General features: G+C 49.8%; 1 protein-coding gene and 1 long non-coding RNA gene across 3 annotated transcripts in view; one reads left to right on the forward strand and one right to left on the reverse strand.

Moving 5' to 3' along the window:
* Positions 1-451: 451 nt before the first annotated feature.
* The window catches only part of LOC144955440 (uncharacterized), a 29,867-nt gene continuing 13,373 nt past the window's right edge, over positions 452-16,945 (reverse strand). Inside the window, exon 3 of the long non-coding RNA XR_013641672.1 lies at positions 452-577. This is a non-coding gene — a long non-coding RNA (uncharacterized LOC144955440). The remainder of the gene's footprint in view (positions 578-16,945) is intronic.
* Positions 11,322-16,788, forward strand: LOC144955405 (uncharacterized). 2 transcript variants are annotated; one of them, XM_078885635.1, is made up of 3 exons: positions 11,322-11,956; positions 13,192-14,930; positions 15,852-16,788. In XM_078885635.1, exons 1-3 carry the CDS (start codon positions 11,896-11,898, stop codon positions 16,659-16,661), a joined length of 2,610 nt encoding a protein of 869 aa, XP_078741761.1. In that variant the 5' UTR covers positions 11,322-11,895; the 3' UTR covers positions 16,662-16,788. The 2 variants fall into 2 exon arrangements, with proteins under 2 accessions (XP_078741761.1, XP_078741767.1); XM_078885641.1 differs by having other exon boundaries at positions 15,969-16,788.

Below are 16,945 nucleotides of genomic sequence, written 5' to 3' on the forward strand. Positions count from 1 at the left end.
CCCCACGGAAGTTTGGACGCCACCCAAGTCCTCCCATCGCCGTCACAGCAGTGGAAAAGTCAAGGATCGGTCAAAGACGAAGAGTAAAGCGAAGAAAAAGGGGAAAGGTCTGACCGGACAGCTCGCTCGGGACACTCCTGCAAGTAAATCTGAAAACAAATGTGAAGCAGAAGCTGGATTCAGAGCAGCGGCTGGAACAAGCGCAGGAAAAACAATTGCTGGAACAGGCGCAGACGCTGTAGCTGTAGCCATATTGAGCCCAGCTTCAGTGAAAGATACAGGAAACATGACTGGAACGGGAGCCGGAACTCAAGGTGGGGCCATAGCCAGAACCACAGCCGGAACAGGAGTTTCATCTGGAACGGGAGCTGGGTCTGTTGCGGAAAGGCCGATGCGACTGATGTACCGGACGGCAGACGGGCGCCTGCTGCCGATCGACCTGAGCGGGGGCCAGGTGAGGGTTGTGTCGCAGTCGACGACCGACCCACGGACAGGCCAAGCAGTCGTGCAGCAGGTGCTGCTGCTGCCACGCAGTTTCCTGGCACAGTGCCAGCAGCAGCAGCAGCCAAAGCAGCAGCTGCAACAACAGCAGCAGGAGGAGAAGGCAAAGCCAGGGGTGGCAGGCCAGGTGGTGAAAGCATTGGTAAAGACAATGACAATTGGACAGACGCAGAGTCAGATACCAGGGCAGGTTAAAATCCAGACACAGTTACAGACTCAGACAGTGGGACAGACTCAGACCCTGGGTCAGATTCAGACAACAGGGCAGGTTCATACTGTGGCACAGACTGAAAGCCAGACATTAGGACAAGTTACGATCCAGACACCGGGGCACACTCAGTCAATCGGACAGATTCAGACACTTGAACAGACCCAGCCGCCTGTACAGATGAATGTCCAGATACCAGGACAAGCTCAGACATTGAGACAGACTCTTCCAATAGGACAGATTCAAATGCTAGGACAGACACAGACAACAGGACATATCAGGATCCAGACAATGGGACAGACTCAGGCATCAGGGCAGACTCAGATGATAAATCAGATGGGTCACACTCAGAGTCACACCCCGGAACAGATTCAGACACAGACACAAGGACAAACTCAGACTTTGACGCAGATACGGACCCAAGCACTGGGACAAACACAGACACCAGGACAGATTAAGATGCAGACACAGGGTCAGACTCAAACACTTGGACAAATTAAGATCCACGCACTGGAACAATTGCAAAAGGTAGGGCAGACACAGGCACAAGGACAAATTAAGATACAGACACCTGGACAAACTAACACGCAAGAACAAGCTCGGCTTCCAGTATTGGGACAGACTCAGACAACAGGACAGAGTAAAATCCAGACGCTACGACAAACGCAGACAACAGAACAGATTACAACAAATCTACAGACTCAAATGCCAAAACAGATTCAGATGCTCGGACAGACTCAGATTGAGACACTGGGACAGATCCAAGAACTCGGACATGCCAAAACACAAGGACAGACTCTTATCCAGACACTGGGACAAAGTCAATTAATGGGACAGGCCCAGACTCTAGGACAGACGGTGGCACAGGCTAATACACGAGGACACACGCAGACACTAGGACAGACAGAGACTAAAACAACGTTGCCACACACAAGCCAATCTCTGCCAAAGAGTCCGAGCCAGACACAAACGCAAACCCAGACTCTTGGACAGACCCAGACTTCTCTAGGACAGACCCAGGACCTGGGAACAAAGATGCAGAGTAATCGCAGTTCAGCTGTGGCCACTGGCGCCATGGACCCAAGCGGCCAGGTCCTAAAGACGTTCTGCGTCCACGAGTCTCAGTCGATCCTTGTAACGACACGGGGTGGGAACACCGGGCTGGTACGCGTACGGTCGCCCAACTCAGTCGCCCTGCCGACTCCCGAGCTTCCAATTTCCCCGCCGCTCCGGACCCAGGACACTCACACCGGCACCGCAAGTTCGCCGTCCACGATGGTGATGGCAGGCACCTGCCGTCCATCTCTGACAATGGCTTCCTCCCCCGCTTCGACTCCTCCCATCTCAAACTTTCGCTCATTCACCGGGGCCATCTGCTCTCCAACCTGGACTGCAACGGCACCGGCAGTAACAGAATTGGGGATGCAAGGCTGCAACCAAACCACCAGCACAAGCAGGGGAGCAGGAGGAGGCGAAAGATTGGGGCTGCAACCGGTATCCACGTCGCAGCAGCAACAGAAGTTTATTCTCGTGCGTGGAACATCTGGCCCTGTTGCGCTCGCCAATCAAACCTGCTTCACGCTTCCTGCACAGCCAACTAGAGCTGCCCCCACCACAACAGCAGCGTCCACACCAGCCATGCCTCGTGCGCAGCTGCTTCCGGGCAGCAAACAAGTAATGAGCCCAGGACTCAGCAGCCCCGTGAGGGCGGACACTAGCGTTTTGAACTTCCCTCTGGTAGCGACAATGGCCGCAGCTCCTGGGACTTGCGGGCCAGCGCTGCGACCAGTAGCAGGGGTCCAGGACACCCCACCACGCACGAACTGTGCTCTCGCCATCCAGACAGTCAAGACAAAGCACCTCGCTTCCTCATTTGTGCTGGCGGCGGCAGCGTCCCCCCATCCCTCCGCTCCCCTCGTCTCCTGCGTCCCCTCCATCGCTTCGGCTGTCGGAGCCCCCCGGCCGGGTCTCTTCACTCCACTACCGACGGTGACCTCCTTACCCCGGCTGCCGATTGCACCGGGTGTCTCGGCAAGACTGCGGGGGGATGGGAGGGCGGGCAGCAGTGCCAACACTACCGCCATTAGTGCCGCTGCCGTACAGACCCCGTCCGCGGCATCGCCTGCCTTGCAGCCACGTTCCACAGTCTCGCCGGCTTCCATGGTTGTGGGTAGACCGGCTGTCTCATCTTTGAATCCCAGGCCCAGCACTGGGCCAACAGCAGCAGTGCCACCAACGATAAGCGGGAACAGCGTGGTGATTTCGTCAAAGACGTTCCTTCCTGGCGGAACACACATCCTGTTCAACAACCAGAGCTTCGTGGTTCCTCCGCAGGGATTCGCGCCTGGAAGTCAAATCGTCCTGGTCCAAGCCCCACAGGCCCCACAGGCCCCACAGGCCCCACAGGCCATGATGACGCCGGCAGTGGCGGTGCCAACCCTGAAAGCAGCTGCCCCAGTTTTTCAGGCGGTGAATGAAGTGTCGCTGGGTAATGCAGCCAGGCCATTGGGCCTGGCTGGGTCTGGGAAATCGCCGCAGCAGGCGCTGGGTTTGATCGCTCCAAGTGTCTCCTCCTCGTTTGGTTTCACCCCATCCACGAGTTTAACGATCTCACCTTCCAGATTTATTTCGGCGTCATCCAATTTATTGACCCTGCCATCGCCTGGGTTGACATCCACAGTGAGTTTGTCCTCACCGCCGTTGAATTCAGCAACGCAGCGATTGATAATGTCACAGCCATCGAGTTTAACTTCTTCCTCAAATTTAGTGACACCACCGTCGTATCTAACCTGGTCGTCGAGTATAACCTCGTCATCGAGTTTAACCTCGCCAAATTTAGTAGGACCTCCATCGTCATCGAGTATTATGCCCCTGCCACCAGCTTCATTGTTGAGTCAGACCTCATTGGGTTTAGCTACCCTGCCATCTTCCAATCTACCGATGCAGCAGCCATCTAGTTTACCCTCTTCATCAAGTGTATCAATGTCAACATCATCGATTGGTATGCCTCTGTCACTGGCTCTATCATCGAGTCTCACATCATCAACTTTAACCTCATCTTTAGGTTTAGCAGTGCGTCCTTCTTCCAGTCTAGCCTCGCCATCGAGTTCAACCTCTTCAAGGCGTTTAGTCATGCCACCATCAGCAAGTCCCGTGAATCTGCCACTGGCCTCATCAGCCAGTATAACCCCATTACCAGGTTTACCAATGCCACAGCCATCGAGTCTAATCTCATCAGCGAGTTTGGCAGTGCCACATTCATCGAGTCTAATCTCACCAGCGAGTTTGACAACACCACAATCATCGAGTCTAATCTCACCAGCGAGTTTGGCAACACCACAGTCATCGAGTCTAATCTCACCAGCGAGTTTGACAACACCACAATCATCGAGTCTAATCTCATCAGCAAGTTTGACAACACCACAATCATCGAGTCTAATCTCATCAGCGAGTTTGGCAACGCCACAGTCATCGAGTCTAATCTCACCAGCGAGTTTGACAACACTACAGCCATCGAGTCTAATCTCATCAGCGAGTTTGGCAGCACCACAATCATCGAGTCTAATCTCATCAGCGAGTTTGACAACACCACAATCATCGAGTCTAATCTCACCAGCGAGTTTGGCAACGCCACAGTCATCGAGTCTAATCTCACCAGCGAGTTTGGCAACACCACAATCATCGAGTCTAGTCTCACCAGCGAGTTTGGCAGCACCACAATCATCGAGTCTAATCTCATCAGCGAGTTTGGCAGCACCACAGTCATCGAGTCTAATCTCATCAGCGAGTTTGGCAGCACCACAGTCATCGAGTCTAATCTCATCAGCGAGTTTGGCAACACCACAATCATCGAGTCTAATCTCATCAGCGAGTTTGGCAACACTACAGCCATCGAGTCTAATCTCATCAGCGAGTTTGGCAGCACCACAATCATCGAGTCTAATCTCATCAGCGAGTTTGGCAGCACCACAGTCATCGAGTCTAATCTCATCAGCGAGTTTGGCAACACCACAATCATCGAGTCTAATCTCACCAGCGAGTTTGACAACACCACAATCATCGAGTCTAATCTCATCAGCGAGTTTGGCAACACCACATTCATCGAGTCTAATCTCATCAGCAAGTTTGACAGCACCAGAGTCATCGAGTCTAATCTCACCATCGAGTTTGGCAGCACTACAATCATCGAGTCTAATTTCATCAGCGAGTTTGACAGCACCAGAGTCATCGAGTCTAATCTCACCAGCGAGTTTGGCAGCACTACAGCCATCGAGTATAATCTCACCTGCGAGTTTGACAGCACCACAGTCATCGAGTATAATCTCACCAGCGAGTTTGGCAACACCACAATCATCGAGTCTAATCTCACCAGCGAGTTTGGCAGTGCCACATTCATCGAGTCTAATCTCACCAGCGAGTTTGGCAGTGCCACATTCATCGAGTCTAATCTCACCAGCGAGTTTGGCAGTGCCACATTCATCGAGTCTAATCTCATCAGCGAGTTTGGCAGCACCACAGCCATCGAGTCTAATCTCACCAGCGAGTTTGGCAGCACCACAGCCATCGAGTCTAATCTCACCAGCGAGTTTGGCAGTGCCACATTCATCGAGTATAATCTCACCAGCAAGTTTGACAGCACCAGAGTCATCGAGTCTAGTCTCATCAGCGAGTTTGGCAGCACCACAATCATCGAGTCTAGTCTCATCAGTGAGTTTGGCAACACCAGAGTCATCGAGTCTAATCTCATCAGCGAGTTTCACAGCGCCACAGTCGTCGAGTCTAATCTCATCAGCGAGTTTGGCAGTGCCACAGCCATCAACTTTAACGGCACCATCATTCTTGGGTTTAACCGATTCCTCACGTTCAGTGACATCACAATCAACGCCAGGTTTAAGTTCTTCATCAGGTTTCCCTTCTTCATCCCGCTTGGTAAGGCCACCATTGAGTGCTAGAGTCCTGACATCGGCTTCATCATCGAGTCGAACCTCATCATCAGGTTCAGCCTCATCATCATCTGCCCCCGTTCCTTCACCAAGTCTATCATCATCAGGTCGAGCAGCATCATCATCGTGTCTAACTTCATCAAGTGTGGAGCCCTCCTCGTTCTCTCCCACGCCAGCACTGGTGTCGAGACGGACATCGTCATCAGGTGTAACTTCGTCGTCATTCGGTCTAACATCCATACCAACATCATCCATCCCAACATCATCATCCAGTCTGACATCATCGAGCTCAGCACCAACATCATCATTTTCAGTTCTAACATCGTCGTCTAGTCTAACATCATCATCAGATGTGACTTCATCATCAGGACTAACATCTTCCTCTTCATCCAGTCAACCATCAATAGATCGAACATCATCCGGGGTATCATCATCGTCATCATCCAGTCGAACATCATCAGATCGAACGTCATCATCGGGCGTAACATCGTCATCCAATCTAATATCACCATCAGGTCTAACATTGTCATCGGGTCTATCGTCATCATCATCAGGTCTGACATCAGGTCCAACATCATCAAGTTTAACATCATCGGGTTTGACATCACCATTGGGTATTGCATCATCATCTAATATAGCATCATCATCATCAAATCTAGCATCAAGTCCAACATCATCATCACCACCTTTACAGTGATATCAGCGAGTAATGGTTGGATCAAGGTTTGTGTTCACTTCCATGGAGCGCCATTTGTAAATGCTTAAGGTCAACGATATCTCTGCTCACATGAGCAGTGGGACGGCACTTACCTCCACCGATGGGTCTGAGCCAGTACAGTGGTGGAAATTCCACATTCCTTTCGCAGGTGCGGTCAGTGCCGTAGGAAGGCCACCATTGACTTCCCGCAGAAGTGGTGCTACCCATTTTATTGATCTTGGAAGGGTGGTGGTGATGATGAAGATAGGTTGAAACGTAACTTGTTCCTCATGTTTTATTGTTTTAACATTTAAACTGTTGGGAAGGTTATTATTAATTTATTTATTATATGTCTAGTTTCGGAACTTTGTTCTTGATATGAAAACTTCAACTCTGCGAAATGTGTAGTTTTTTTCTTTTATTTCAATCCCTTAAATTCCTAACGCCACTTGGGTGTAGCGACAGGTATGATGGAAAAATTTTAAACGTTGTTATAGGGGCAGTTGCATTTAACATTGTTATTTAAATACCACGTTACAAGTTGATCGGTATGCATTTTAGCATTGCCAATGTGACTGGAGTGATTTCATGGAATTAAATGTTTCATTGTATTAAGGAAGATGCAACCCAGAACAATTTTTATATTATTTGATTCTGGTACCCTAAATCACGGTGGGTATGTGGAAGTGCTGCAGTTTAACTGGTTTTGTAAATATATATTAAACCGCAGCTTCACCTCCGTAACCCCGTCTCATGGCCCCAATGTTAAAGATGACCATTTCTGTTTTCAAATTTCTGGCCACGGTGCTAAGCAGTGGTGGATCTTGGCATCAGGTTGAAAGCAATAAGTCGAGCTGGAATTTTTTAAAATAAATCCTAAGTGATAATGCATGCAGGCGATTATATGAGAAGCTCGAATATTCTGCCAATGGCTTCATCTGCTCTTTTTCACATAGATACCCATTGACTCGCATAGCGCCTCATAGACTGACGTGAAGACCCATATATTTAAATAGAGGGACACGTACTTGCATTGAGACCCATCAACATACACTACTGGAATATGCTGGCAGTGAGTGGCTTTAACATTTGGCACTTTTTCCATCAGAAAGGTGCACGCAGCCCACGCATCTTCCCAACAGAACTGGTCTAGTGGCAGCCCAGTCGTGGTGCATCATCATTATCACCACATTGCCTGTGTTCCAATGGTCAATTAGGCCATCTGTATGCGCCATCACCAGACTGACTTGATTGCCTTCTCAACCTGAAGCCACTAAGCTCGACCGCCTTTGACGCAAAATTGCCGACTCCCACGATGACCCACGTGTCGTAGCTGTAGCATCAGCTCCCAGCATGCACTGCTTGTCGTGACGCAGGCGTATTTCATGGCACGGCAGTCACGTTAGTGACGTCGCGAGCGGTTGCAATGGGTGCGCTGGGAAAGCCACATGATCTAAACCTTAATTTCTAGTTATCACTAACTTTCGTCAAGACTTGTGTGTGGGGAACGTGGCTGAGGCGTGTATCTACAATGGGCTGTTTGGATTGTATCTTCCTTGAAGTGTAATATGTGTTATGAACGATGTGCTGCCAGTAGAAAGTAGTCGAGCAAGTAGGTCTATTTGAAAGTAGCAGGTACGACCCTCATGAAAATGAGATTTACCTATTAATTTCCTTGCTGAGTTTCAAGACTTTCAGGAGGGTCTTGCCATGGAATGTTTGGTCAGTTTCTTATTAAAAAAATAATAAACTGCAATGCGCAGCGATAACCCACACTTTAGAGGAGACAACGCGAAAAACGACCGCACTTACAATTCAGAAACCTACATGCTGTACTGTCCATCTTCTTAAAAGCACTGACCAAACATCACAAGCAAAGCCCACTTGAAAATTAGCCTTTAGAGGCCAATGAGCCTTTCCTGAGTAAGTTAATAGTTATTTTGTATTGCTCGTAATATTCACATTTTTAAAAAAAAACTTGGTCAGTATCCTTTGTGAATTCTCAACTCGGCGTATCGCTATACCTTGATGTGATTAACGTGAAGAGGGCACCTTTCTTTGGAGGGGACGTTATGTGTGGCTGACGGGCTGTGAGCAGCCAAACAAAAAATTAATTTTGATTGAAAAAAAGCGGTTGATGATTTTTTGGTCCGTTTATTAGACTTGTACATAACGAGTGAGCAGCGTTTTTATAAATGTCAAGCAGTAGGAATATTTAAAATTAAAATCGGAAAATAAAAAAAAAATGTGCTTGATGGCAAATGTAACTTGAGGGTTAAAAACGTTTCCATAAGCAGAGTTGAAAAGACATCAAAGTCACTGTCAAGAGGTCGTCACAGCCGCTGTCATTGGTGCGACCAAACTTCGGCATCGCTTCATTCTGCTCTATTCCTGAACGGTTGCGCAGTCCACACCTGCTCTCCAAAGATCAATAATACAGTCTCATCATGATCACCTAGATTTAGGTCTGGCCCATGACATTTCACTTCTGGTCATCCTCTTGCTTACCTGCCTCTGGGTGCCACTGTGCAGTGTCTTGTCGAGGTGACCTGCCCTCATCCACCCTGCACGCGTGTCCCACTGATCACAACCTCCTCCTGATTATATCTTCGATTAATGCTCCAGATGAGGTTTTGGGCCTTTGTGTAAATGTATCTTCACATTCGCATACTATTTTAGTAAAATTAATTTTCAGGTGGTAAAATTGAACATTACCTTCAAATCATGGGCAATTTTTAAAAATATTGTAGCTTTTGGGGTATGCATTGACAACAGCCTCACATTTTAACTACCACGTTTCTTTGAACTAATGCGCAAAAACATGGTTTTAAAATAGAAAACTTAAACAGCTTTAAGGACACAAGGGGAAACCTGAAAAAGTGTCTCAATAAGGATGTTTCAATCTTTATTTGAAGCTTTCGTGACTGCAGGAATCCATACTCTTTGGTTCTTTCGGTAAAGTCACGTAGGTATAAAATAAGAGAAATCACGACGTTTCTGGTGCAACACATGCGTCCATCATCAGGTGGGAAAGCGCTTTCCCAAAAGAGCCAAAGAGTAAGGATGTTTCACTTTTTTATTTAAACATACTCTATAGTTTCATCGGGATACATGAGCGAGAAACGTTTCACAGGTCCCGAGGGTCATGTGATCGCCCTTTCACTTGCACGCTGCAGTTTTTATTCTGTCAAGTGAATTTAAGCTGTGCAGCAACATTGCTGTGTGTATTATTAGGGATTACATTTAAATCTCATACAGAACTTATAATAATAATTATTATTGATTGAGTTAAACGCGCAGCACGTGGCTGAACTAGAATGCTAGTCTACTTTGCTTTCTTGCCACGTTCTGTTCTGAGCCACCATGAGATTCCTAGAATCATCTAAATGAACTTGCATTTACAAGTCAGAATCATCTGACTTCTAAGTTGTTCAGTAAGAGATTACTTCTAACTCAAACGTTTGCTTAACGCTACAGTTGACCTATCGACTGTGCTCAGTCATGCGACCCCAACATAGATTGTAAAAAATAGTTCAACTCTCACCTCTGGTTTCCCATTGAGAATTTCCTAAACATTTCAGCCATTCTGTTCCATATTCACTGAATTTCATCAGCAAGGCCTGACCTCTTAAAGTTAACTCAAATGTATACTTTAATTTGTTTTGGCAGCTTTACCCAGACATGACATTGGCCACATATTTGTGAAACATCTGGAGCAAGTGTGGATAATTAAAAAAATCACTCTTGGATTAGACGCATTTTAGTTCATCACAAGCGGTCATCATTGTGAACTGTCGTCACATGTCAGTTGTTTATTTTTTAAATAAACAAACACCAATACCTCGTTTTATGAAACTAATTTTCTGGATTTTCATCCACGATATTTTGTTTCTGATTGTTTCCAAAGTACAGTCTAGTAAATCCCATCCATATCCGAATTTTAATAAAATTAAGCTTTTCCTGGCATTGTAAGAACGGGTGGTGTATGCACATTTTAGGTAAGCATTGTTCACGAAGATGAGAGACCCAAACCAATCAACCACGCAAGCAAGTCGTATTTAGACAAACATGCCATTCACACGAAATAATTTGATTTGGTCAAAACTGCAGTAATCCAAGTTCTCACAAAAGCAAGGCCTTAAAAAAGATATTTTCAGAAATTACTAAAATTATTTACAAAGATAGAACAGCGAGACTGATATTGTATGTAGAGTAAGGAAATACAAATCAAAGTGACAATATTAAAACATTTTGATATATAAATCCATACACATACTAAGAAAAAATATTAACCTCATTTTCCGACAGTCATACCAATGGAAATTAACTACATAATTTAATAACTTAAAGGCTGAAAAGTTGGATAAATGAGCAAAACTAAATTAGTATGTATTAAGTTCTATCTGCCAGAGGGATAAAACTGGAAACGCATCAGTGCGTATACATCGGACTTATTGAAGGTGTAATGGGGTAAAAACGATGAAATCAAAGACGCTGACAAGAGCGGGTAAGGGCGCTATTTTTGTAAAACAGAACTGAATGAAAAGCAACACAGTCGGGTTCATTTAAAATATGAAAGTATTTTTTACATCACCTGCTTTGACATTGATCATAAATATGGACAATTATGAATACAATACTGCATAACAAAATCTGATGAGTGCAAAGAAGCGTCGAGAGGTGCATGCGTGTAGAGTAATACATGTGAAAGACAAAGACCCCCCACCCACCCACATAGCCTTTAACAGACTATCAGGGCCGCTCCGGTACACGAGGTGGTGGACGGGGTGTGACTAGCCCCACGCCCAACTGCCTTTGTCTCCCCAGTGGCGATGCTTTACACACCTCACTGATTTCAGGCTGAGTCGACCTAGGTGAGGCCCAGGCCAGGATCAGAAAAAATCGTCACTGGTGCTGGTGGCCGTGAGCGGCAGGAATTGATAGTCGGGTGGCCCGGGTTTGTAGCGCACTTTGCGCGCACGTGCTCCGTTGCGCGCACACCCGACCACGTGCGCGCACACCCCGACCACGTGCGCGCACACCAGGACCACGTGCGCGTTGGACTGCAAGAGACGGCGTAGCCGGATGAGAACGCCTGGGTGAGCGACTCCCACCCATCCCCGGCTGCTCGGGGTGAGGGCGCTGTTCCCTCGCCCCCAACACGGGCATCGCAGTCGGGAGGCGTCGCCGCCGCCACCACCACCATCACAAACGTCGCCAACATCGTCATCACCATCATCACCAACGATCGTCATCTGCGTCGCGACGAGCATCGCTTCCGACTCGAGAAACTCACGGCGGCCGTCGTGTGGTCAGTGGAGGAGAGTGAGGCTCATGGAGGAGGGTCTGTGAGCATGGGCGGTGGGGTAGGGGACACCCCACACAAGAGGGAAGTCGAAACCGATACGCGCAGAGATGTTCACTGCGATACGGAGTTTCGGCGACGCCGGAGCGCTTGAGGACGAACGCGCCTACTGATGCAGAGATAAACGCGGGGGCCGACTAAGACGCGCCGGGGGTGTGGGTCCGCTCCCAGAGACGTGGGGATGCGGAGACACGCGGGGACACAGAGACAGACCGGGAGGCTCACCCCGAGAGGAAGGAGAGGTGAGACGATCGCTACCACCACGGCGAACATCACCAACGACGACCACTATACCACTACAGCCATCACCACTAACATCACCGCTACCGTCACAGCTAACAACATCGCCAGTAACATCATTACAACACCGCTAACTTCACTTACATCATGAGTTATATTACGTCACTATTTACATCATTACTCCCATCATCTGTATCAAAGACAAAGATCCCCCGTGTAGCCTGTAACAGACTGTCGGGGCAAGTTTTGTTAGCGAGCACCTAGGAAGGCCGGGGGGGGTGGCCAACACCACGCCCGGCCGCCTTTGTCTCCCCAGTGGCGATGTTTACACATTTGAGGCTGAGTCGACCTAGGAGAGGCCCAGCACTGGTTGGGATAATCGTCACCGGTGTTGGACCGTGACCGGGTCGCCAGGTTCGTAGCGCAACGCTCTTACCGCTACACTACCGCTCCGCTCCCGTCACCACCAACACCGATACATTCACCACTGCCATCGCGATAATAAATACTATACCAACACCACTACCATCACCTTCACCACAACTACCACCGCCCACCACCATATCACCACGACCACCACTGCAACAACCATCACCACTGCAACATCCACCCCACCCACGTATCAATTATGGGTTCAATTTCGACTTTCAGCCGCCAGTGATTTAAATCGTCGTGAGTTGAATGGTCTCAGTTCGGTGACAAATGAACGCACAAAAGGCATCACATTTGAATTGGGTTTTAACTTCGGATAAAACCCAGCTCCGAGGATTGAAGACGTCCGCTTGACTGCCATGCGATGAACACTTGTTGTAGCAGAGCACGTGAAAGTGCGTCCATTGGCGTCAATAAAGGTCACTTGAAGGGTTCTCTGAAGAACAGTCGCACAGGTATCTCCTGTGCACCGTCTATATATCACGGGGTGATGTATTGCTTACTGTGAGAGCTACAAATAGATTCTGCATCACATGACAAGACGCAAATAGCACAGATGGAATGAAATACAACATAGAAAACAACATCAATACTGCCATCTCCACAATCATTACCACCACTACCAACAAAATCTCCACCAATACCACCACAATCACCTTCACCACTACCACCACCAGCATGATCATCAACAACCACCACAAAAAACCATAACCAGCCCCACCAACATCACTATCATTACCGCCCCCTCCCCTTCATCAACCGGCCTCACCACCCCCCTAACCGTTTGCGTCCGCGTCTCTTTCAGCTCGCGGCGCTGACGACCGCGTGGAAGACGGTGACGGGGATGGCGACAGTAACGCAACCACGAAGTTTCACACCCAAACCGACCCCGCTGCCGCCGGCACCACCAGCATCGCCGCCATCTCCACCGCCCCCACTGGGCGCCGTCTGCCGTGCCCCGTCTGTGGCATGACCTTCGGCAAAGCGGCTGACCTGCGTCGCCACCAGTCGATCCACACGGGTGAGAAGCCCTTCGGCTGCTCGGGCTGCGGCAAGCGCTTCCGCCTGCGCTCGTACCTGGCGAGCCACCGGCGTACGCACACGGGAGAGAAGCCCTTCTCCTGTGCCGAGTGCGGGAGAAGTTTCTCGGATCGCTCGGACCGCAACGCCCACCAGCGCTCGCACCATGCCGCATCCGCCTGCCCGCTGTCGACGTCGTCATCTTTGCCGGCGAAGTCGCCGGCCCCCGCGCACGCTTGCGCCGTGTGTGGCCGCCGTTTCGCCAAGCCCTCGGCGCTGAGACGACACGAGGCCACGCACGGGGGCCCCGAGACCAAGCGCCACGTCTGCCGCGAGTGTGGCCGCGCGTTCCGGCATTCCGGGTCATTGGCCCGGCACGAGGCCGCACTGCACGGTAGTGCCAATGGCGGTGGCGTTGATAGGAATGTTGGCGATGGGATTGGTGGTGGCGGCAGCATTGGCACTGGCGGCCGAAGTGCTGGCAGCGACGACGGTGGTGTTGGTGGTGAATGTGGTGATGTTGGCATTGGTGCCGGAGATGCTGCTGCTACTGCTGCTGCTACTGCTACTACTGCTGCCAGTCTCGTGGGTGCCACGGCCAGTCCCGCAGTTTTCTCCTGCACCGAGTGCGGCAGGGAGTTTCGGAATGCCGCCGCGGTGGCCCGGCACGCAGCGGTGCCGGGGTCGTGCCGCGAGCCGCACGCGTGCGGTTTCTGCGGGAAGAAGTTCGCGCGGCCGTCCGTGCTGCTGAGACACGCGCGCACGCATACGGGCGAGAGGCCCTTCGTGTGCGCCGAGTGCGGCAGGGCCTTCACGCAGAAGGCCGTGATGGTGAAGCACCGCAGGGTGCACTGGCGCCAGAGGAAACTTGCTTCTCCTGCCGCTGTTGGCGGTACTGCCGAAAGAAGTGGAGAGGGTTGTGTTGCTCAAGGTGGCTCTGTGGGTAGTTGTGGTGGTAGTGGTTTCGTGGGTGTTGATGGTGATTTTCTGAGCGGTCGTAGTTATGGTGATGGTGGCGATGAGAGTGGTATTTGCGGTGATGGTGGTGCTACTGTTGCCACCACTGCTTTCACTCCTGCTTTCAGCGCTGCTTCCATTTCAACATTACCGTCTGCACTGTCTTCATCTGATTGTTCTTTATCTTCTGCTCAGTGTTTGTCTGACCGAACTTTAGCTCAATGTTATTTCCACGACGCTTCTCGGAGTTTATCGCCTTCGCAATATTCTTCAATTCCCTCTGCTGCTGCTCAGTCTTCTACGACGTCATCATTTCCTGCGTTGTCATCGTCGTCTAACCCCTCGGTGCTATCGAGCGATGGTGGTGGTGGTGAAGACGGTGGCTGGAAGAGTCACCCATGCCAAGATTGTGGCCGGGTCTTTGCGGACCGCGCGTACCTGGTCTACCACAGACGCACGCACACGGGCGAGAGGCCATACGTGTGCGAGGAGTGCGGAAAACAGTTCCGACACTCATCCAACCTCAGCCAGCACCGCATCGTCCACTCCGGTATCAAGGCCTTTAAGGTGAGCAGCATGTGGGTCAAATATGGGTTACAGCGCTAGATCTGGGTGTCTGCATGTGTCAGTCCGTAATGGCCGTGGTAGGTTCATCAGCCCCTTGTTGGATTAACAATACCTGTTTTTGGTTCATAATGGTTGTGTTGGCTTCATAATGGCCGTACCAGGATCATAATGTCTATCAGACACAGGAAGCACTACTGGTATCCACACTTGCATCAGTTTAATTCCCAATTAGGGTTCACATCAGTGGTGAGTGATATCAGAACCAATTCTGAGTCTCTCCTAGGTCGACTCGGCCATAAATGATTACCTGGTGTTTAGTAATAAAAACATCAGCATTGAGGAGACAAAAGCTGGTTGGGCAGGGTGCTGTCTACACAACCCCCTTGTGCGCCATGCTGGCCTTTATAGGTACTCGCGAATAGCACTTGCCCCAACAGTGTGTGTGGGCTATCCAGATATGTTTATTTTTGAAGGCTTACAAATTATCGCAGTTTTTTTAATCACCAAGTATTTGGCAACAATTGATCAATTTGGCTGGTATTCAATGGGGTAAATCCCTCATAGCAACTACAACTTTATATTGGATCATCTTTAAGAGCATTACTGTGCCTGCGTCTGACACATTGGCAGGCGAACCAACAGATGGATTGAGCTTAATGCATTCACACGTGGAAAAGCTTTCAAATCAACTGACCACATTGATCTGCTCAGCGACTGATTATCCCAACCAGTTCTGGGCCTCCCCTAGGTTCACTCAGCCTTAAACGAGTACCTGGTGCTGTGTGTAAACATCTCCACGACAGGGAGACAGGCGGCTGGGCGTGGTGCTGGCCACCCTTGAACAATATTCTGTTCAAGGCAATAACACGGGTGTGTTGGGCGGCATCCTTTTTCATCTTTGTCTGGTGTGGGGGGGGGCAGTGCGAGGAGTGCGGGAAGACGTTTGCCCGCAGCTCCTTCCTCAAGGTGCACGCGCGGGTCCACACGGGCGAGAAGCCCTACCGCTGCGTCGAGTGCAGCGCCTGTTTTGCGCAGCAGGCCGGGCTGAGGCAGCACGCGCGCCGACATCTCCGGGCTCGAGGTGCAACGACGGTGCCGGCAGAAGAAGAAGCACCAGCGGAATGTTCTTCAGGACTGTCGGTCGTATCGAGTCTACGTCGAGCGCCTCAACTGTCGGCGCTCTCGTCAGGACCTTCAACGCCGTCACCGGTGGTATCCCTTGTCGCATCAATGGTGTCTTCAGGAGCTTCCAGACCATCGATGGTGATGCCTCCGGTTTCGTCGGTGGTTTCTTTAGAACTTCCAGAAACATCGATGCGATGTCCAGTAGCATCAATGGTGTCTTCTGAATCTCAGGTTGCACCAGGACCATTAATGGCACCTACACCAGTACCATCAATTGTACCTCCAGTTTCATCCTCAGTGTCATCACATGTCCCTCTGCCAGTAGCATCAGCACCACAATCACTGCAATCATTCGTACCGACAGTGATACAATCAGCAGCTTCAATGACGCCTACAATATCAACGGAACTACCATCGGCACCATCGTCTGTACCGTCAACACCACAACAGCCGCTGCTCTGCTCAATGGTGGTGGTGCCCGTCGAGGAGGTGGTGGTGAGGGATGGCGAGGAGATGGAGGGTGGTGTGGAGGCGGAGGAGGAGATGGGAGAAGAGATGTCCTATCAGCGGCTGGCCATGTTGTTTGGTCAGGACGGGACGACGTGATCCAGAGGGTGACAAGAATGGACGGTCCTCAATGGGTTCTCGCCTCATGAAAAGTCCATGAATATTAACGAAAATGCAAACGCATACAATTAACTCCAGCATTTGCAGTATTTTATTTTGTACACATACGCGCAAAAATAAAAAGTTACTTGAATTTTGTAAAAAAAAACCTTCGCCGAATTTTTGTTTGATTGGATAAGGAGTGATTTAGTTTAGAGGCTCAATTCTGGTTCCTAAGCACTGCAAATAAGGGGCCGTCCATAAATGACGTCACGCACCTGGGG

Source organism: Lampetra fluviatilis, chromosome 3 (genome assembly GCF_964198595.1).
Source record: "Lampetra fluviatilis chromosome 3, kcLamFluv1.1, whole genome shotgun sequence".
NCBI classification, from domain to species: domain Eukaryota; kingdom Metazoa; phylum Chordata; class Hyperoartia; order Petromyzontiformes; family Petromyzontidae; genus Lampetra; species Lampetra fluviatilis.

Bases quoted from the DNA above. Each gene is read 5' to 3' on its own strand.
- LOC144955405 (XM_078885635.1), top strand. From the start codon at position 11,896: ATGCGGAGACACGCGGGGACACAGAGACAGACCGGGAGGCTCACCCCG. The intron at 11,957-13,191 runs GTGAGACGATCG...CGTCTCTTTCAG, and splicing joins CACCCCGAGAGGAAGGAGAG to CTCGCGGCGCTGACGACCGC. The intron at 14,931-15,851 runs GTGAGCAGCATG...GGGGGGGGGCAG, and splicing joins CCGGTATCAAGGCCTTTAAG to TGCGAGGAGTGCGGGAAGAC.